General features: G+C 26.7%; 1 protein-coding gene across 2 annotated transcripts in view; it reads left to right on the top strand.

The window, feature by feature from the left end:
- The window catches only part of LOC100197101 (protein henna), a 53,281-nt gene extending 40,375 nt beyond the window's left edge, over positions 1-12,906 (top strand). Inside the window, exons 9-13 of one of the 2 annotated variants that reach the window (XM_065813395.1) lie at positions 1,281-1,350; positions 2,059-2,115; positions 9,376-9,471; positions 9,548-9,681; positions 11,953-12,906. In XM_065813395.1, coding sequence (XP_065669467.1) covers positions 1,281-1,350; positions 2,059-2,115; positions 9,376-9,471; positions 9,548-9,681; positions 11,953-12,121 — 526 coding nt within the window. In that variant the 3' untranslated portion in view covers positions 12,122-12,906. Of the gene's footprint in view, positions 1-1,280; positions 1,351-2,058; positions 2,116-9,375; positions 9,472-9,547; positions 9,682-11,483; positions 11,762-11,952 lie in introns of those variants that run through there. The other variant, XM_065813396.1, reaches the window with a different exon arrangement.
- Positions 12,907-23,887: the final 10,981 nt, after the last annotated feature.

Below are 23,887 nucleotides of genomic sequence, written 5' to 3'. Positions count from 1 at the left end.
GCAAAATATTTTAATTTTACTTTCATGATTATACACACCTTATTATATGTAGCTCATTAATTTTATATAGATTCTTACATACATAATTCATAATATGTACATACATAATAAATATATGTATATATATATATATATGAATATATATATATATATATATATATATATATATATATATATATATATATATATATATATATTTATAGTGGATATCTATATACATATATTTATAGTGGATATCTACAAACAGCCCTCCAAATTAGGGTCGGCATTCTGCAACACCGACCTTAAAGTGTTTGAGGTCAGCAAAAAATTGCCGACCTTGTTTCTATATTTTATGGTAAAGCCTTTGTATCAATTTTTTCTGCCAATTTCCAAAAGCCGACCTCATTTTTCCGGATTCCGAGGGTTGTATATATATATATATATATATGTATATATATATATGTATATATGTATATATATATATATATATATATATATATATATATATATATATATATATATATATATATATATATATATATATATATATATATACATATATATGTACATCTGCTATAGCGTATATAGATATACATTTGTTCTCATCTCCTCACCTCTATTTTGTTATGATATTATCACTGGCATAATGTAAGTGTTACTATATGTAGATATTCAAATAAAATTGTTTAGTAAGCACTTGTAATGGGAAATTGACCTTGCCAAGTATTAAAAAAACTTTCCTTTAGATTATTAATTAAAACTAAATAATAAATATTAAATTTAAAAAATTTTTAACATAATTTTTAGTTTTAGTTTCCTATTAAATTAAATAACAATATTAATAATAAAAAGAAAGTACACTGCGTGATTCTTTTCATTTTTAGGCTGCAAAACAACCATTTTTTTATTTTTTAAAAATTTGTTTTTTTAACAAGTATTTAGTCAAAAACTAGATATAAAATTTTTGTGTACAAAGTTTACTTTTTTAGTTATTGTTTGAAAAATTTATCGCTATATTATTAATCGCTATATTATTTATCGCTATATTATTTATCGCTATATTATTTATCGCTATATTATTTATCGCTATATTATTTATCGCTATATTATTTATCGCTATATTATTTATTGCTATATTATTTATCGCTATATTATTTATCGCTATATTATTTATTGCTATATTATTTATCGCTATATTATTTATCGCTATATTATTTATCGCTATATTATTTATCGCTATATTATTTATCGCTATATTATTAAGTTTTTTTCAGCATAAAATTTTTTAATGCATTTAGAGATGTTGTTCATGAATTAATAGGCCATGTTCCTTTGTTTGCTGATCCAAGCTTTGCTCAGTTTTCTCAGGTAAAGTTACTTTGTTTGCTGATCCAACTCAGTTTTTAAAAGTGTACTATTATTTGGATGATGGGATGATGGGAGTTTGCTTAATTCATCCATTCAGTCAGAATTATGTAACTATATCACGAAATTAAAAGTGTATATTGAATTGGGGAAAACAAACATTTTTTCTTATACGCAAAGTCAAGAAAACATTGTTTAACAATAACTTTTTGTCCTACAATTAATTTAAAAGTTAATCAAAAAAAATAGCTAATAAATGTCTGCAAAATATAAGTCTTTTAGGTGATTTTACTTTCTACATACTTTTAGATCTCTGTTTAAATAAAATGGCGCTTTACATTGCTGTCTACATAATATTTTGGTTATTTTAGGGTATAAAAAGTACTGATATTTTGATATTTATTTACCAGTATAATTTATTGTATTCAACCACTTTCTTTTAAGTACTTTATCTTTAAGAAGACTAAAGTTTTTATTTTTTATTTTTTTTGTTAGTGCAACCTTACTGCACAACAACTTTTTAGGATTTAAAAAAAAAAATTCAACAAACCACAACTGATTTTTTAGTTTGTTTTCCCCCAATTCAAGATTATCAAATTTAAAATAATACTTTTAATATGGAGTGACGTCATGCAGACTGGATGGATTAATAATAATTTAAGAATCTGAAAAACTTGAAAAAAGAAAAAGAAAAAAACATTACTATTTTAGGAAATTGGGTTAGCTTCTCTTGGTGCTTCAGATGACTGGATAGAAAAGTTGGCAACGGCAAGTAAAATTAACATTTTTAATTATTAAAAGATTTTGATTTAAACTTTAAATTATTTATGTAAACCATAAGGTTTCTGAAAACAGCTGTTTTACTATTTTAGTATCATGGAAAACAGCTTTTAACAGCTTCAAATGAAACTTTTTAAATGAGTACATTTTTATTCGATTTTATAAACTTCACTTTTCTTTATAAACTTCACTTTTTATAAAAAAGTGAAGTTCATAAAAAAGTGTTACTTAGGCATGATCTTGTTTTTGTACAGAAGTTGGCACACACTGAAATTGCTTTTTCAACTTCTATAGATATTGGCCTAATTGTTAATAATACATCATGAATTTTAATGTAGGTTTTCTTTATGTTGGCCTGTATGTTTGAAAAAAGTAAATTCAGCCTATAAACACTTGAAATTGTTCTGCCCAGAAGACACTGCTGAAGATTTATTTTTTTTAACAATACTTTAAGTTGCTTTAATAATTTTAGCATCAACACCAAAAAGTTGAGATGTTAAATTATTGTCACTCTTGATGATGTTATTGTCGAGAATTTAAGACTGCTTAATAAATTCATTACATCTGTATTCCAGCATTCACCATATCCTCAAATTATACATCAACTTTTTGCTAATTTGACTATTCATTAAAGTTTCTCAATCATAAATTCTTTATCTTGTTAGTGCTCAATAGTGTTGAATCTTCTCTGCAAAGATTCTTTACACCCAGTTTAACTGGCTTCATTGTCTCTAGTAAATCTTTTAAGGCATCAATGTTTACTTAATCAAATAGATTTGAATCTGCCTTAAAATCTAATAAATTTCCTCAAGATGCCCTTTCTGTCTTTAGCAATGGCTCAAACATTATTGGTGTTGTGTTCCTATGAGTTTTTACATCGAGATGCAATTATGCTGAGATGCAATTTTTTTTTCAAAAACAGTCTTGACTTTTGATTGGAAAACCTTTTGAACAGATGACAGTTTGATATAATTTATTAACTTGCATAAGTTAGCAAGAAAACCATGATAGTTGATATTATCTACACACTCATTATTTTTAACTTCAAAATTGATGCCTTCGTCAAAAGAACAACAATTACTACTACGATCATCAATTAAGTCAAATATTTTCTCATCTTCAATTAAGTCAATTATTTTCTCATAAAATGTGTTACATACATGTCGTGTGTTACATACATGTAGAAATATAATCAATAGCATCTATATTTTGAATATATATTTTGTTAGTTGAAGGTTCATTCTATGTAGATGCAACCAAATCTTTTTTTATTTATTTTCTGAAGACACTTAGATGTTGTTTCATTATATAAAGCATATTTATTTTGTAACCAAAAATTTAAACTAATCCCATTTTATATGTGTTATTGTCAGTTTTATCATGAATATAAACTTTAAAATATCTTTGTCCTCTTAAAATATTAACCTCATCAACCATCAATCATTAGTCAAGCTAAATTTTACTGTTTTGGCTACTTTTTACTTTTTTCTTTTAATTCTTTGTGAAAAAAGTTTCCTTATATTGCTTTCATTAGCGGGAAGTTTGAATCCATCATAGGGTATTGGCTGGTGAATGTATTAACTTCTGGTATTGGCTCAAATCGAAATGCCATTAGTAGGCGAAATCACAATATTTAGATAATTCTACGATTACCTTAAAAGACTTTTTAAGGTAATCGTAGAATTTCATGAGCATTTTATTATTTTGTTACAACACTGACATTTTCCTTCTAAGTCTTTTGTCATTTTGTTTTTCTGTTTTGTTGCACAAGTCCAGACAGACATTGCTAAGAATATAAATACATAATAAGGATATTATACAATTATTTTACACTCCATTTAAAAAAGTAGAAGCTCACAACTTGCTATTTATGCAATTATATCTACTATAATTCTTCCATACACAATGTTAAATGAAAAAATAATAAACTATTATGGCAGTATTTTATTAGTCTCTGGCGAGTCTCTTGCAGAGGTGAAAATGAAAGGGTTTACAAAATGTATCATATAAATCCAAAAGTTTAATAGACAACCCTTTTTTATTATACACTATAAACGTATTTAAATACAAACAAAGCAATATTATACCAAACCATTAACAAAGAGCTTTGTAGGATAAATATTTTAGTCAGGTTTTAAGAGTATAAGGTAAAAAATAAATTTTAGCGTTTCCTCTAGGATTACTCTGAAAATGAATGGAACCAGAATAAACTCAAAATCATGAATTCCAGCCAGAACAAAATTTTGGTACATCCCTAAAATTAGGCCATAAATAATTTAAAATTTCAAGATTTTTTTGTTTAGTAATACAAGAGTTCAGAGAGTTTTGAGACCTAAATTTAAATATATTTACTAATTTAAGATCATTTTGAAAAATATACTCATATGTCTTGTTCAAAGTGAACTTCAAGATGGCTTGAGTATTATTGCTATTAGTGAAAAGATACTGTGACTTATTTTTTATTTCCAAGAGCAACAATTTTTAAAATCTTAAATCTTCTGGATCATTCAATTTTTTAAGAAATGATTATACTGTACATTTTATTTTATTTATTGTTATATTTTATTATATTTTATTTTATTATATTTTGTAAAGAATAGAGTAGATGGTTAATAATATTAATAATTTTTAAAAGAATAAGATGAGATAAGATTTTGTAAAGAATAGAGTAGATGGATAATATTAGAATATTAACAATATTAAGATGGTTAATAGTTAAGAGTTGTATTTTTTTAAGGGAGGTTTGGCATAGTATTAGCGGTTGTAGATGATGAAGACTAAGTTTGAGATAGTGGTTAATAAAACGTATAAGCAGTTGGCAATTTTTGGCATGCAAATAAGTATGATCTGATACAATGTGAAATGTGTCATCTGTTCACCTACAACTGTGTAACCTATCCATCTACAACTGAAATATAATATCTGTAGTTGGATAACTATTATTAGATTCATTGGTCAGTTTAGGCTTGGTTGGTCAGTTTACATTCATTAGTCAGTTTCGATAAAAAATAATAAATTTTGTCATAAATATTTCATTATATTATCTATTCCATTTCATCATGTTTTACAATTTCCAGAGATGTAGGTCTAGAGACTAAAGTCTTGGTCTTGGTCTCGGACCTTTACTGTCTTGTATTTTTGTGATCCTTACTAAAAATATCAACACAATGGACAGATTGATAATAAATTGTACATAAGATTTGAACCTGAAAGATGTGTACTAAATTTTTTTATGCATACTAGTATTTGTTAGATTGTCAAAACAAAAGTTGTGAAATTAAATTATCATAGTTTTCTGTTTAACTTTACATTACATACTTTAAGTACGTAAAGCACTAAAATAAAATATGTAAATTTTACATTTTTATTTTATTTTTATTCAATCTTTTGTGGTTACTGGCAGGGCCAGTGCGAGTGGTTTTTGTGATGGTCTTGTGCTACTTTTTTTTTGGTACATTTTGTTTTTAACAATATTACAGCACACTACACAATATACCATGACATAATTATATTAATCATGTGTTATTGCGTTTTATAATAGAGTATTGTGTATAAATTGTAAAATGATACATCAGCTAAAGGCCTAATAGTATTCATACATGTGCAAGTATACATTGTGTTAGACATTTAAGAATGTAAGTCTTGATCTTGTGAAAACTTTTAAAGTCTTGGTCTTGGTTTTGGGTTGACTTTGTGATGTTGTGGTCTTGGTATTAGTCTTGAAATTTTAAGACATGGTCTTGGTCTTCAGCCCAAATGGTTTGGTCTTAGTCTTGACCTTTACTGTCTTGACTACATCGCTGACAATTTCTGAGCTTTAAAAAATATTATTTTTCTAAATCTAAAATAAAGGTTTGAATTTTTTGTTCATTTTTTTTTGTTTTCAAATTTTCAAAAAATGGGTGGCTTAGATTTTAATTATTAATCTAAGCTAGATAGATTAGATTTTATCTTTATCTTTAAGCTTAGATTTTAACTTTATCTTTAATAAGATTTTATCTTATTATTTCTTTAATTAAAAGCTTAATTTTAGATTTTTTTCTTTGAATAAAATAAGCTTAATTTTAGATTTTTTTTTCTTTGTTTAAAAATAACCTTAGTTTAGATTATTTTTTTGTTTGTTTGTTTAAAAATATTTTTTTCTTCTTTATTTAAAAATTAGTTTTAGATTTTTTTTTTCAATGATTAAAAATAAGTTTTAGGCTTTTCAAATGTGAATTTCAAATGGTTTCAATAATCTTTGCAGTTCACAAATGGTTAATAATGTTTGCAGTTCACAAATGGTTCATAATGTTTGCAGTTCACAAATGGTTAATAATGTTTGCAGTTTATAAAGAATAAAACTCTTTATCATAATAAATGATGGTTTAAAGACTTTAAAAACTTTAAACTTTTTTTGATATTTATTTTGTTTTACAGTTCATGTGTAAATCCGAATCTCTAATTCAATTTCAATTCAAGAACAGCAATTTCTTCCAAGAAAATCTAAACTTGTTTAAATTAATTGCAAAAGAAAACTGATACAAATTAGGGATATAAAGGAATTAAATTAAAAAAATTAAAAACCTTTTTAAAGATATTAAATTATACTTTATATTAATAAGTTATAAAAATTATTTAAAAAACCAGCAGAAATATGAAAATAACATTTATTACATACTAATTTGTTTAAAATAAAAATAAAAAAGATAAAGCTCAAGATTTTAGAGAATTGTACATGTGAAAGTAACTTTTTGTAATTTTTGTATTACTAACTGTAATCTTGTATTATAAAAAAATTAAACATTTTGATAACATCTAAATAGAACTTTTTGTGGGTTTTCTTTTAAGTTATTTTTTATAGAGTTTTGTGCATAGGATACCTTAATTAAATCATTTGAGAATGCACTAGTTAAATTTGGGGTTTGTTTAAACCTTGTGATTGGGGTTTGTTGGAATGTTTGAGTTTTAAGATTTTTTTTTTTTTTTGCATTTCTTCTATTATTATTCATAGATTATTTTTGTTATTTTATAATTATTCATACCAGCAAGCTAAATTAAAGTTTAATTGATAACGTGTTTTCAGTCATTTAACTCTTTCACTGGTCATTGATAAGGGCTTGTTCTTTATTAATTTAATTAATTTTATTATTATTAAATAATAATTTTGACCATAAGCTGTTGTTTGTAACTTTTTAATATTTATTGAGTTATGTAAAACAATGGTTTCTCCTTTTAATTTCTAAATTTCTATACTCCAAGTCTCCACCAACAGGTGTAGCAAAAATCCTACACAGTATTTTGAAGAATTTGAAAGTGTTACACCCATATTGAACGTTTCACCTCTAAGAGTTTCAAAAAAAAAGGTGGTCTAAAAAAAAAAAAGTGACCCAAAAAAAGCAAAAACTTGCATATTACAGATACACTTGAAAAAGACAAGGTTACCAGAAACAAAAAAGCACAAAAGGATAAGATAGAGTCAAAAAATTAACAAAAAAGGAGTGCCAGAAAAGAAAATACTTACAAAAATTACACCAAAAAAGTCTATGCTGTAAATGGTTATTAAACAGAAATGTGATCCAGGCTTGCAAGGCATGCTCAATTGCAGATTCAAATGCTGCCAAATATATCTGTGACTTCTGTGCTGATGACTGAGGTGTAATATTTATGTATATACTTAATAATAATATACTTGTGTTTTAAAGTGTTTTTTTTTAAGTTGTAGCTTTGTAAAGGTGCATTTGTTATTATTCAATTTTGCATATTTTATACTTCTTTATTCTGGAAGTATAAAATATGCAATAAAGTATTCTTATTTCAACTAACCAGATTATCTGTTTCCACTAGCACTAATGGCACAAACCCTGCCAATAAATGATTTTAATACATATGTATGTCTTTGATTAGAAAGCTGTATAAAAAAACATTTTTATGCAGCTAATCAAAGACATACATATGTATTAAAAACTATATGACTAAATTTAATCATTTTAATGAATATTGTGATTTAAAAGATTTGTATCACCAGAATAATCAACATATTTCAGATTACTAAATGTATTGGTATTTACTGATGTAGCGTCACCTCAAAAGGTTTACTACAATCAACTTAAAGTTTTATTTCAATGATAACTAATAATATAAAAACTTTTAAGTTATTTCTAAAAAGTTCAACGCTACATACACACAGCTTTGTAGTGAATGATATCATTATGTGTTGATAACAACATATTGTATCTTCAAAGCTATCTTAACAACATCATTTTTGTAGATTTATGAGTAGCTTCATTGCTGTTGTCAGTTAGTTACTAGCCAGACTTTATTAAATCTTAGCTAGGTTTCAATTTTCTAGTTATTTACAAAACCATTTTTTAAATTAAAATCAAAAAATGTAAAAACAAACCAAAATAAATTGATTTAAAATAAATAAAAAATGCAAAACCACATTAGAAGTTAATCTTGTAGTTAGAAAGAGTTGTTAGTTGTTAATCAAAATAAACATTTGTTTGTGCGTTATTATTATAAACTTATGTAACACAATTTTAGATAAATAAAAATCTTAAAACAATACAAAAAATGTATATTTTGAAAAGGTGTTTTTGCATTTAATAATTATACTTTGTGGTAACTATAGAAGATCTTTTTCAACAAGTTTTAAAATGATAACAGATCTTTGTAAAGATGAATTTGATTTACAATTCTTACTGAAGCATATATAAGGCTGAGTCTGTTTTATTTAAGTAAAGTATTTTTCTATTTTAAGTTCTTCAAATCTGTATACTGATTAGATTAAAGGTGAGGTTAAAATCTGGAGAGAATTTTAGATAACAGGAGCTTATTAAAAAAATGTACTTGTCACTAAAATTTTTGAAATTTTAATCAATGAAATTTTCCAGCTGCCATTTATAACTATTATGAAACTTATGTGAAAACTTTTAAAAATATATTATACATTTTAAATTGATGTTATATATTTATTTTATTTTTATATTATTATATTTTTATTTATTTATTTTTTTTTGTATTATTTAACAATTTTTTTTTAATTTAACTGTAAACAACAACAACAAAAATTTTTTCAGCACCTTATATATGAAAAAGAAATTAGCTCTACGAAATCTCAAAATCAGAGATAAATGAAAAGCAATATAGAAGTTTTTAGCTTAATTTGCTTATTGAAACACAGCAGTTGTTCTATTTCGAAAACTTTTTTGTGGGCATAAATTTTTCATTTAAACGATATAATTAATGTTTTAGATACATATTTAGATATATTGGTTTACTGTTGAATTTGGAGTTTGTCGTCAGAATAATGAACTAAAGGCTTATGGTGCTGGCTTATTGTCCTCATTTGGAGAGTTACAAGTAAAAGAGTTTGGTTAAAATATTTAATATATTATAGATATTCAGTCTAATTTAATTATCTAAATTGTAAATTTAGTATTGCCTCTCTGATAAACCTGAGCATCTTCCATTTGACCCTGAAAAAATGTCAATGACTAAGTATCCCATTACTGAGTTTCAACCAAAATATTTTGTAGCAGAATCTTTTGAAGATGCTAAATACAAAGTCAGGTATAAAAATATTTTTAATGATGTTCTTTTAATAAACTAATAACTAAATTTATTAATAATGTTGTTAATTATATATATATGTATGTATGTATGTATATATATATATATATATATATATATATATATATATATATATATATATATAATATATATATATATATATATATATATATATATATATATATATATATATATACACACACACATTTAAATACACATTTAAATACAGCTAAAACTAGATAATTTAGTAAGAAAAACCATATATATATATATATATATATATATATATATATATATATATATATATATATATATATGTGTGTGTGTGTATATATATATATATATATATATATATAAACACACACACTTACACACAACCTAATTCATTCTATGCTTAATTTTTTCTGGGCTCAATAAACCTAAATAAAATAAATTTTTTTAATGAAACGGTTTTTTCTTACTAAATTATCTAGTTTTAGCTGTTACATAATGATTATAAAGTTGGTTATAATGGGTGGTTCAAAAAACAACTATGGGATATTTTGAAAACTAATGGGATATTTTGAAAAATATCTGTAGCTCTCAACTTAATGTGTTCTATATGATAAAATAAAACTAGGTTTAAAAGTTTTTCAAAAAAAAATATTTTTAGGGGTGCCTCAAGACCCTTTAAAATTTAGTGGGTCTCTAATATTAGTAAAAATTTTTAAAAGTATGTCTTGTTGGAATATAATTATCGTTTTATAAAAAAAATATTGTTTTATTTTACTGCCTAGAAAATGACATTTTTTAACTAAAATCAAAAAATATGCGTTTTTACAAAGATTTTTAGTTGCAATTTTTTTTGTAGCTTATAAATTAAAAAAATTAAAAAGTTTTCAAAAATAATTTGAAAAGAAATATTATTCGAATTTTTATATTATATATAAATTTATGTATGGCATTTTTTTGTGATTTTCCGGAATTTCGGAAATTTATAGGAAAGTAATTTTGTTGATTTTTTTTTTTTATAAAGTTGATGATAAAATTAGTATTTTGCAGAGTTTGTAAATAAATTTCAAAAAACAATAGTTTTTAAAATATCTTATTCTTAAATTTGTTCTAAATAAATAACACTTAATTTAATGGGTCCCTAATATTATTCAAAAATTTCAAGAATGAAAAACAATTTAAAAAAAATCATAATATTAGATTTTGCTTTATTATAAATTGTATAATACTGCAAAATGACATTTTTTTAACAAAAAACGAAAAGTGCATTTAAAAAAATTTTTTTTAATGAATATTATTTATTTTAAAATATTTATATAATTTTGCAGTTTTAGAAGAACTGTTCTCTTGGTGTTTAATAAATGTTTATAATATAAGTTTTTTTTATTCGAAAACTTTATAAATCCAGTGTATTCTTTTTAAATCCAGTTTTATTTTATATAGAACACATTTTATATAGAACACATTTTTTTAAATAGTTTAAAAAGTTTCATTATTTAGTTTTTTTTTGCTCCCAAATAATTTGTGGTGTTTATTAGTTGTTAGTACCAAATGAAGCTTTTTTTGTGTATTTTCCAGGTTTCAATTTTTTTTACTCTTGTTCTATTGTATTACTAATAAATGCAAAAAGAAATGACAATCAAACAGAATGAAAAATACGAGTTTGATGGTTTTTAATATATTTTTAATGTATTTTAATAATTTATTATTATGTAATGTATTATGATAAAAGTTATAAAATATGAGTTTTCCAAAAACTATTCATAATTATTTTTAAAAATGTAATACGTAAATTATATTTTATGTAATAGAGATTGGTCTCAGATGATACCCCGAGAGTTCAACCTGCATTATAATCCTTATACACAATGTATCGAAAGTTTGGCCTCCAAAGAACACATAATTAGATCTATTAAAAATATTTCCTATGAATTGGACAAAGTTAAAGATGCTCTTACAAGATGCGCTTAAAACAAGACTTTTTTATATTTCTTTCTGCGACATTTCTTTCAGCAAGCATTTGTCTTTAATAAAATTAAAAATAATTTGAAGAATGCTTTTTGTAAAAAAAAAATATTTTTATAAATTATCCTATGTTGTTTTTCTAGTTATATTCTTGTCTAAATTTTCACAAAAAGTTATTTACTTAAATATTTTGAAAAGAAAATGTTAAGAGATCAGTTTTATAAACAACGGCTAAAACAAAACTTTGCAATTACTTGTAAGTGCATAAAATAATTTTAATTTAAAGCGGAAAAACAAGCGTTTGATTATTTTTAGGGAGTGGAGTTTAAAGATACCTCGCTCATTTACTATACATTATAACCCTTACACAGAAAGCATCGAAGTTTTAAACAGTCGTGGAAAGATTGCTAACGTTATATCTAATATTCAGTCGGAGATAAACGTTTTATTGCAAGTTATTGGTGAGAACCGATTGTTGCATTGAAAATTCTAAAAAATCATCGACTAAAACCACTTTTAACCACTAATATACTATGTATATAAGTATATGTGTGACATTTTATTCTGTGTAGAAATGACATTCTTTTGCATGACAGCACTAAGCTTTTATCCTACACCTCTATAAATTAAAAAGTTTTTTCTCTACTTTTTGATACTTCATTGCAATATACAGTATACAAAAAACATTGAGATATTTTTAGGATTAAAAAAAACTAGAAGAAAGCAATGACAGTTTTTAATAATTTTAAATGTACGAAGTAACAATTAATATAAAGTTATCTTCATCAAGTAAGAACTTTGCTGTTCAATCACGGAATATAAGGTTTAATATATTTAATGTTATAGGTTTAAAAATTTTTTTTTTTTTTATAAGCAAATCATCACTAACAGCAAAATTGATATTTTAAGCTAGACAAAAGTATTCATTATAATAATCATTTGAAAAGTTTAATATTTGTCTGTTTGAAAAAAAGTACAAATATTTTTTTTCTAAAACGCATATTATTTCGGAGGATAATTTTATGGGTTTGTCACTTTATTTATTGGAGTTTTATTAAAATTATTTAATCATGCTTTAAGTATATTTATACACATATCTCTGAGAATGTTTAACATATGTCGTATTATAGTTATAATAATTTTAATAATTAATAATAATTTTCTAGGTTTGTCACTATTTATTGGAACTTTATTAAAATTATTTAAGCATGCTTTAAGTATATTTATACACATATTTCTGAGAATTTTTAATATATGTTGTTTTATAAACGTGTGTTTTTAATTTGTTAATATTTTATTCATGAATCAAGTGTTTGTGAAAACTCATGTCTTGAAAATAAAATAAAAATTGCTGATAATAGATAATTCATGGCAGCATGCATGAAAACTGCTAAATTTCTGCTAACTTGTATTTTTGTAACTTTACTAACTTTAAATTTTTATTTTATTAACTTGAATGAAATAATCTGTAAACAGAGGCGGATCCAAGATTTTTTCTAGGTGTTGCTAAAAATTTGTACTAATCGACACTGCCATGCCAACACCCTAAGCGGAGAAAAATAGATTTTGAGATATTTGCTAAAAACTGTTTAATATTTGGCTAATGTATCGAATACTAAACAGTTAATATAAATAATATATTACTATGTTCATTTTGACTATAGGAACAAATATCTTTTATAAAAGGCTTCCTTGCTTTTTTGCAAATCTTATAGTGAATCATAAGACCTAACTAAAAAAAATTTTTGCACTTAAAGTGTTTTTGATTGGCAGGGTAGAATAAGTTGGTTTGTCCACTTTGAAAAAATGTCCGCAAATTGCGTCATAGAGATTCGACATTAGTCTTAAAATTAAAAAGATGATCGATTGCCGCAAATTACCTGTTTTGTTCATAAATTAAACATACTTGTTTTTGTATAATATGTCTAAAATCCATTATGATTACATTACTTTTACCTTGTCTTAAAGCAATTGCATAGAATCTCCTTTTCTTTCTTTTAATTTAAGATATTTAAAAAAATATATTTCTTCTCCTAACTTTGCATCATTTTGTGAAACTCAGAAACTATGTAAAAATCTATCAACCTTGAGTTAAAGCTTTACGTTAAAAATATGTCTTCTAGATCTAGATGTCGTAACAGGTCTTTTAAATTTTGAACGGCAAAAAAACGTGATATCGTGCTTCGGCTGCTACAAGCCTGTTTATATTTAAAAGTCTAGCTTAAATTCTTATTAATAAAAAGTCGCTACAATTTCTGCATTATTCCACAGAAGCGTGATGAATTTATGTTCAAGAAAATGGGTCTTCCATAAAGTACGCAGGTATGAGATTAGGGAGTTATCTACGTACGCAGGTACCCACTACCTAGATACGCAGGTATGAGATTAGGGAGTTACCTAAAAACATATAAATGCAAGAGGTGTGAGTATGTTAAAGTCAGCGAGCACGTACGCGTTTGACTATCTCTCGTTCTTTTTGTCTCTGTTTTTTTTAAACAAAAGCATCAAATTTCGCGAGTTTTAAAAATCGACATTATGTAATGTAACATAGATATGTCGATTTAACTAAAAGTATTTTTCTTTTTGATGATTCTAAAAATTTATCTGTAAGGAAATGGTATGTCGATTTTGGAATAAATAATGCGTGCATATGCAGAGAGAAAAAGGGGGAGGGAGGGTTAAAGCATACAGGTGCTTAGAAGTGAGGAGAATTTCTTTTAAATCAGTTGTTTCAATGCGTACTTACTATATGGATGCCCTCAAACTAATTAACTATATTAACTATTAAACATTAAAACACGTCTTTATAGTAATTTTTGCGGATTGACCCAAATCTGGCTGAAATTTCACAGGACTAAGTGCAGACATTTGACACGATATCTTTGTATCTTGTATACCGACACATACCTTTGTATCTAATAGCAAAAAAAATTTCATCAAAATCATATTTATCACTATTTTTCTTGTTATTTCCAAGTAATTCTAAAACTGCAATGGTAGAAGCGTGCCCTTCTATTTGAGCACGTTTCACATGTATTTTAATTACTGTCACAGTACTGATTTATATAAAGAATTATATTTAAATGGTACAGAATCGTATAAAGAAGCAGAGAAAGTATTGAAAAGTATTAACTAAAAGCAATACTTAAAAGTTACTTATTTAAATGTTATTTTTTGTTTTGATGAATACATAAAAAAAAATTATTTGAAGACATCTTTTTGTTTTTTATAATTATAACCTAAAAATATAAATATAAATTATACATAATTTAATATAAAAATTATAATTGTTTAAAAAATATTTAGATTTTAAGTTTTGACTGCCATATTTCTTCGGATAGTTATTTTACTATATCGGATAGTTCTTATTACTATACACTAAATGGTAGGGGAGACACTATGGATTAAAAAGGTAGGGGAGACACTATGGATTAAAAAGGTAGGGGAGACACTATGGATTAAAAAGGTAGGGGAGACACTATGGATTAAAAAGGTAGGGGAGACACTATGGATTAAAAAGGTAGGGGAGACACTATGGATTAAAAAGTATCAAAAAGGTACAAATATAAACAAATTTGAACAGTTTTTCATAAAAGTATTTTTTGAATAATATTTTACGTCCAATGCATAAAAACATATATATTGAATATCATTGAACTATACCCTAAAAATAAAATAATAATTACTATAACCCTGCATTTTAAGAGATTTTATCAAATATATATAAAGAGATTTATTTCAATAAAATACAATTGTCTGTCACATTTGAAATCTTATAAATGCTATTAAAGGTTATGAGTAACCTTATAAGTTATATAATAAAATTCACTATCAGACAATATGTTTGTATTAAGTGACTTTTTGATTTTGGTTAACTCTTATCTCAATGTAGTATAGCAGTGTTAAAAATTCTATTCACACACGTTAAATGTTTTTTAAAATAGCTCGATTCACACACATGGCATGTTTCGCTAGGATTTTTAAATTACCTGCGATTCACTCACGTTTTTGGAAAAATGAATTAGTTGAGACCTAATGGAAATGGTAAATTTTTAGTAATGGCAGACTTGCCTAAAAAGGGAGCAGACTTGCATAAAAAGCGCTAGGGTTTGAAGCAGGGGTGTCCCGGATAACTTTTTTTTATAATCCGATTGGATATTGAATACCCGCATATTTAAAAATTATCCGGCCGGATAATGTAATTCAAATCCTAAAAAGTATACTTTATTATGAAAAAATATTACCGAGAAAAACCTTTAAAATGGCGAGTTTTGTTTGGAAGCTTTTCAAAATTAATGATAGCTGTGATTTCACAGCAATTTGCATTCCATGTGCTAAATAAATTAGTACTTAAGTTACTTGCACCACCTGCGTCCGCTATACTTTTGAAAGATTGTTTTTACTATTTATGGGAAAAAGCGATCAAGGCTACTTCAACGTAGAGAAATGTTAATTTCTTCACGTTAAAATAAAAAAAATATAAATGAGTGATAAACTGTTGTATTTGTTGCGCCTATATAATTTTAGTAGTATTTTAATAATAACAATAACAATATTGAATAGAAACCATTAACATTAGATTATTTTAAAATATAACATTTTGAGATTTCTTTCAATTTTCAAATGACATGAACATGAAATACCCGGTATATAAAAAACCGGATAAAGTTATTATCCGGCCAGATATCGGATACTGAATAATACTCCTATCCGGTCCGGATATCCGGCCGGATAGGATTGTAACAAAGACAAGCTTTCAGGTCTTAGTTGGCCTAAAACAGGTTTTCTGTAAAATAAGCGAAAAACAGAAAAGTTCTTCTTAATTATTAAAATTATCTTTAAAATGTTTATTTTTACTCCACTTAATGTAAATATTATTAAATTGAGCAGCCGTGGCGCAGTGGTTAGAGTTTTGGCTCAGAACCCAGAGGTCCTAGGTTCGACGCCAGCTCTAGCTTAACAAGCGACATTGGTACGGAAGGAGGCGTAAACTTCCTGTTAAATGCTCTCCCGCGGTGCTCTGTGATAAGACCGTTAGGACTTCTGGGAGCACCTAAAATAACTACAAAAAAAAATATTTCTTTAACAAGGAAAGATTAATTGAGGATAAAAACGTATTTGAAAAAAGTATTGGATTCGTTAAGAGCTTAGTTTTAAATTAGTTCTTGGAAAAAAAAAGTTATTAATTGAAAACTGAGTTGGATATTTGTGTGTAGTTTCACTAAAGTACGACTTAAATACAATAGTTCGTTTTTTGTTTTAAACATAAATTGTAGAACTTGGTGTATATTAAGTGTATAAACACTGAAAGGCACAAAATTTTCTTAAAAGAAGTTCGCAATGAGAAATTCTGTGTGCACCAAATACAATCCTGCATGCGTGTTCATGCTTACTATAAAGCTATTTTAATTTCCAATGATTCGTACTACCTCATAGTTTATAGTAGTAATATTGCAGTAGGAGATAAAACTATGAATAAATGAAAAGTATATATTTTTTTCAAGATGCAGTGTAAAGAAATGGTTTCGTTTCATATATTATATGGAAATATAACTTGAGATTTAATTATGAATACATTTTATATGTGTGTTTCCATGACAAATTTTCATCTAGTATTACTGCTAGAAAATTAATGATTGGTTCCCTTTCAATAAATGGTTTATAGATTAGGAGATGTATAATGCAGAATTTTAGTGAAACATTGTCACTTTTACTAGATTTAAAGAATAAAATAAATTTAGTTTTTTTAATATTTAATGAAAGTCTGTTAACATATTAAAGAGAATTTGTCTTTGTTGGAATAAAAAAGGTTGGAGTCGTCTGCAAACAATATAACATTTAAAATAGTTGATGCTAAGTAAAAATTATTTATATGCAAAAAAATTAATAATGAACCTATTATTGAACCTTAGGGCACACTACATGTAATGTGTTTTTCGTTTTCATTTTTTTTTTCATAAATAATGCATTGTGACCTGTTCGTCAGTCCAAAGTGAGTTTTTATTTTTAAATCCATAGAGTTCTTGTTTTTTTTATAAGTATTTTATGGTTAACAGTATCAAAGACTTTTGACAGATCAATAAAACACAGTAAAATATTGAATTTGTTGAAATTATTGAAGGTAGATACCTTCAATAATTTCAACAAATTCAATATTATACTGATTAATCATGCTTTAGTCGACCGGTTCAGATGACCAGTTCGACTACAGCATTATTAATTAGTTGAATTTTTTTTTAAAACCAAATTGTTCAATGTTCAGCATATTGTTAAACATTAAATAGTTATAAAGTCTGTTGTTCATAATACGTTCCAGTAATTTTAAGAAGCATTTGTTTCGTCACCAGACTTAAAAATTGGAGTGATTATGATAACTTTAAATATTTTTGGCATCTATTTTTAAGGAAAGGCCAAAAATATGAAATAATGACGGTTCAATGATATCGAAAACTGACTAAACAACACTCACGCTAATTTTGTCAATGCCCGTCCTTTTAAGTAATTTAAAGACTATTAAAAACATTCCTTATCTCGCTTAATTTTAAATTAGATTCCTCCATTGGTTGTCGTTGGTTTTTCCAAACAACTTTGCATAACACATTTTATTAAAGTGTTTTTTTGTTTATTCAAACAAGTTTTTATAATTTTTGTAGTTTATTTCATTTTTATATGTCTTAAATACTTATCATAAAGCTTTTTTTTGTTGTTGATGATTTTATTAGTCCCTTGGTCGTCCAGGGATTTAAAAGAAGCTTAGGTTTTATAATTATTTTTTTAACAGGAAATGGTATGTTGTAGGGGGACCGGTGCTAGTTGGCTCGGTTAAGCGATATAGTGATAGTGGTTCTGTCAAAAAACGTTATGGTGGTGGCAGGCAATGCACTGCACGTACCCCCAAAATGCTTGCAGCGCTTAAAGCTCGAATTCGTCGCAATCCAAGACGGAATCAAAAAAACTTGCCCTTCAAATGAATGTGAGTCGTATGACCATTAACAGAGCCTTGAAAGAAGACCTTAAGGTACGGGCATTAAAACTTAAAACATGTCACTATCTTACAGCCGCCAACATCAAAGGAAGACGTGAGAAATGTGCTCAACTTCTTGCTCGATATGGGCCCGCTGCTGTTAACAGAATTTTATTCACAGACAAAAAATATTTCACCGTAGAGGCCAAATTTAATCGAAAAAATGATCGCGTCTACGCGAAAAGTCGTGCAGAATTACCTCACCATGTTGGATATGTCACCAGACGCCACCATCCTGAACAAGTTATGGTTTGGGCGGGGGTTAGTGCAATGGGCAAAACCCCATTGCATTTTTGTGAGTTGGGAGTAAAAACAAAAGCAAAAAATTATTAGGAGGACATTTTAGAGCAGGTGGTAAAACCTTTAAATGACTCGTTGTTCAATGGGGAACAACGGTCATTCCAACAAGACAGTGCCCCTTCGCACAAAGCGAAGACAACACAGAGGTGGTTGACAGCCAATGTGCCCGATTTTATCTCTACGGATGCCTGGCCGTCAGCATCACCAGATCTTAATCCATTGGATTATGCAATCTGGTCTAAACTGGAGGCAAAGGTGTGCTGCAAACCTCACACTTCCGTTGATGCCCTCAAGCGATCACTTCTCAGAGAATGGGATGCTTTATCCATGGATACCGTGCGTAAATCAATCGAAGAATGGCGTCCAAGACTGGAGGCGTGCATACGGGCAAAAGAGGGTTATTTCGAGGACTCCCTTTATTAATGTGTACTTTAGCATTTTAACTAAAACACAATATGCATATAATATGTATATATTACATTTGTTCTTGCATTAAAAACATGTTCTCTTAAATTTTTTTACTGAATTAAAATTTCGCACTTCAATTGGTACTACTAGGTATATATATATATATGTATATATGTATATATGTATATATGTATATATGTATATATGTATATATGTATATATGTATATATGTATATATGTATATATATATATATATATATATATATATATATATATATATATATATATATATATATATATATATATATATATATATATATATATATATATATATATATATATATATATATATATCTATTTAAAATTAAGCACTCGACTATTTAAATTCTGATAAATCTAGTAGCCCACCTACAACATTACTAGTTCAGCATCAATCATCTAAAATGTCAAAAAACACTCTTTTCTTCTATAGCTAACATTTCTGAGACCGAAATTGTAGTACATATTTTGTGCAATGTTATCTTTAAGTAAAGGCTATGATTTTAAAAATTCCTTACTTTTCAAAAATAATTTAATAAAGTATATAGTAACTATCTATTTTTATCACTAATTTAAAAAATTGAAATGCTTTAATATCAAAGTAAAATAAAATAAGACATGCTTATTTCATCTTAAAATACACTATTTAAATATTGCTTTTTTTTTAGGTGGACATAGGAAAAATTACCCAATTGACTGCAAATCAGTATGCTGCAATTGGTTAAAGAAGCGGTTGACAAGCTGTCAAAGATTTAGCAATTGTGGTTTTTGGGGTAAAGTTTTTTGTTTTTTTTTATTTAACCATATCAATAAAAATTAACAAATTCTCATCGAAAATTAATAGAATTTGATTAGGTATCACTCATATAGTTACAAACTAGTTAATGGCGTGACGCCTAAAAAACATAAGAAATATAAATAAGAGAGAAAAAAAAGAAAAGATTGTTAAACAAATAATAATTATATATGTAATAATTATCGTAATAATACAAAATAATAATAATAATAAAATATCAATAATATGAAGAATAATTATAATACAATATAAACATGTACATATCATAGTTAATAATTAAATATAATAATAACATAAAATGTAGCAATAATAACACAATAATAAATAAATGTAATAGATAATAAATAAATAATATAAAAGATAGATAGTAAATAAAGCAAAAATCAAACCATTTATTCGTTAAAGAAATTATATATCAAAGGCAACTTAAGTACAGAGAGAAATTATAAGGAAATACACTCCAACAATATATTTTTTAATTGAATTCTGTTGAGCAGTAAATAATCCGTAACAAGTGGATAATTGTTTTTAAACTTTTTTTATTAGTGTAGGAATACACTGGTTCCATTGGGAAATACATTATTGTTTTACGGAAAACTTACCATATTTAGTTGTTTTAAAAAAAGAAAAGTATAGCTTACTATTTTTGTATTCCTGGTGTGATGATTGTGAATTTCATTTGTTTTAAAAAAAAAATTTAAAAAAGAGTTTGGTAGTTTATTTTGGAGAAAGTCAAACAAATTTGGAGAAAGTCAAACAGACATCAAGAACAGAACATCAAACGGAAATCAAGTCATCCATTGACAGGAGGTCGATGTAATTCAGTTTAAGGTAGCATATCTAAGCATATTAGATATTGATATTATAATATTTTGTTTAGCAACACTATTTCCCCTTGTTTTAATGAATATAATATATAACTATTAGTTTGTTTATAATTTTGTTTTCAGACTTCTTAGCTGAGCGATTTCCAAGGGAAAATTATGGTATGTTCAGAAAAGCAAATACTCGAAAGTGCAATGATGAAAGCAAACTTGCAAAACGAAGCATTGATGTTTTCAAGGAAACTGTTGTTTATGGATAACATTATATTAATATGTTAATAAAAATAACAATTGATATAATTAATAGCAATAACTGACTTGCTAACTTAATATTCAGTTGTTCTTTTTTTTTGTGTGTGAATTGAATTTCTTGGTTTTTATTTAATTAAGAACTAAAAGATAATGCCAAAGCTTTACAAATATTATATACATATCTGTTGTAAACCATGACATTCTTATAGAGGGCATTCCTATTAAATATCCTTTAACAACTTTAACAGCAAAGGGCGATAAAATTTCAAACAGGGTTGAATAGGATTGTTGTATAAATAAGACTATAAAATATTTTTCATTCGATGTCTTATAAAACACTGAATGAACAATACAGGGTGACCAGAAAGTTCTGGCACAGTAAAATTGCCAATAAAAACGACTAAATTTAAAAAAAGGCGAATAGGATTAAAAGTAGACTTTATTCTAACAACTAACAATCACATTACCACATTAGATTTCGAAATAACCGCTTTTAGCTTTGATACAGACCCTAAGTCTCTTGGGGGAAATCATTGACTGCGGCGCGCAGGTATTCTGGAGAAAGATTATTCCATTCCTTCTGAAGTGCTCGGCGCAAAGAGTCCAAATTCCTATGAGGGATAGAACATGCCTTGGTCTTCAAAACTGACCACACTGAATAATCTAACGGGTTGAGATCTGGCGAGTAGGGAGGCCATTCTCGGGCGCTGATAAAATCTGGAAAAATGTTTTTGCACCACCCTTAAACGATTTTTGCTTTGTGGGCAGGAGCTGAATCCTGTTGAAATGTCCAGGGCTTTGTACCAAAGTGTGATTGGGACCATGGAAGTACTTCTTTTGAAAGGACATCATTTAAATAGTTTTTACTGTTAATTTTAACTCCACAAAAACTGACGGAGTTTTGCCATCCGAAGTTATCCCTTCAAAAACCATAACAGATTGCGGATGTCCTAAACGAGAAGCGGTTCTACCCTTTATGTTTGCATCACTGATACTTCTGGATAATATCCGATCATTTTGATGGTTTAAGATTTTGATGGTTTAATCCCCACCACGTCCCTGGTAGTACCGCGACCAACTTGTTTCTCCGTGCAGCGGCCTTGTTCGTCGAGGTTCGTGTTTCGGAGTTATAGAGTTGAGAAAGGGTTATAACCGCTATTAAGTAGCCTCTTCATCTGTAGTGGCCTTCTTGGCCTTGAGGAGGAGAATAACAAAAAAAAAGAAAAAAAAAAAGAAAGCTTCAACATTGAATAAATATTCATCAGTGACAGTGAAAACAATTCCTGAATGGCGCGCCGAAGAAAAACGTTTGAGCAAAAGCTTGCATCTTTCCATTCTTACTTTCTTCATATTGTCTGTGAGAAGATGAGCTTTTTGGATCTTGTATGGAATAAGTTTTAGCGTATCCTTGCATATTTTTCTCAGGGATTCACGACCTATTTGCAAATCATTTGCCATTTTTCTCATCATCCTTGGATTTCGACGAATTGTATCACGCACTTTTTTGATAATAATATTGCTACTTGATGTTGGTGGTCTTCCACTTCTAGGCTTGTCTTGGGTGCTTTTTGTCTCCTTTAAACGTTTCAAATTGTTATAGACAGTTCTTCAAGGAATTTTAAGTCTTTTTGCTATCTCTGCTCCAGTGCATCCACTAAAGAACAAATGCTCTATAGAAACTTGATGGTCTTTTGTGACTTTCATACTAAAAATAAAATTGATTTAAACAAAAAAATGACTGAATACGATTAAGAATTAACATAGGAATGAAATGGAAAAAATATTGACAAATAATACATTTTCTTAAGTCTAATAAACTAATAAAAATGAGTGCCAGAACTTTCAGGTCACCTTGTACATTATAGTTTTATGTACAGGAATCCTATTCAATCTTGTTTTGAAATCTTATAGGAGTTTTTATCTGATAAGACACCGAATAAACAATATCATATATTTTTATATGTATAGAATTCTACTCAAATAAGTAGGGTTTCTGTGCATATAAAACTATAGGATATTGTTTATTCGGTGTCGTATAGGATTAAAATCTCCTATAAGGTTTTGGAACAGTATTGAATAGGATTCCTGTACGCTCATAACTATAGAACTTTTATACATTGTGTCTTATAGGATAGGACTCCTATAAGATTTTGGAACAGGATTGTATAGGAATCCTAAAGAAATTCCTAAAGTTTGTACTTATATACGTTATCTTATAGAAAATCTTGAAATCAACAAAAAATGTTAAGATCTTTAGATCTTATCATTTTTTGTTGGAAAAGATAGCTCACTTGAATAAATTTTATTATTCCTTTTGTAATCCATGATTTGAATCGACGTTTGAAGTTTTTGATACTTGTTTTTTAAGGTCTCCATAGCAATCTAAAATCAATTTTGTTTCAGTAATAAGCGTTTGAAAATATGAGTTAGTATCCTTGTACTTTATAACATCATCCCAGTCAATTTTTGATAAGATTTAAAGTTTTCTTTATTGAAGTTTTTGAAACTTCTGCTATATAAATTGGGTCTGCGTGGTACAAATAGTTTCTTGAAATTGGGACAAATACAAAATTGAGGTAAGTGATCCGAAATATAAGTTGTCAAATT

This window comes from Hydra vulgaris, chromosome 12 (genome assembly GCF_038396675.1).
Source record: "Hydra vulgaris chromosome 12, alternate assembly HydraT2T_AEP".
Lineage (NCBI taxonomy): Eukaryota > Metazoa > Cnidaria > Hydrozoa > Anthoathecata > Hydridae > Hydra > Hydra vulgaris.
The sequence above is the reverse complement of the archived record's forward strand: the minus strand, read 5'-3'. Positions and strand labels throughout refer to the sequence as shown.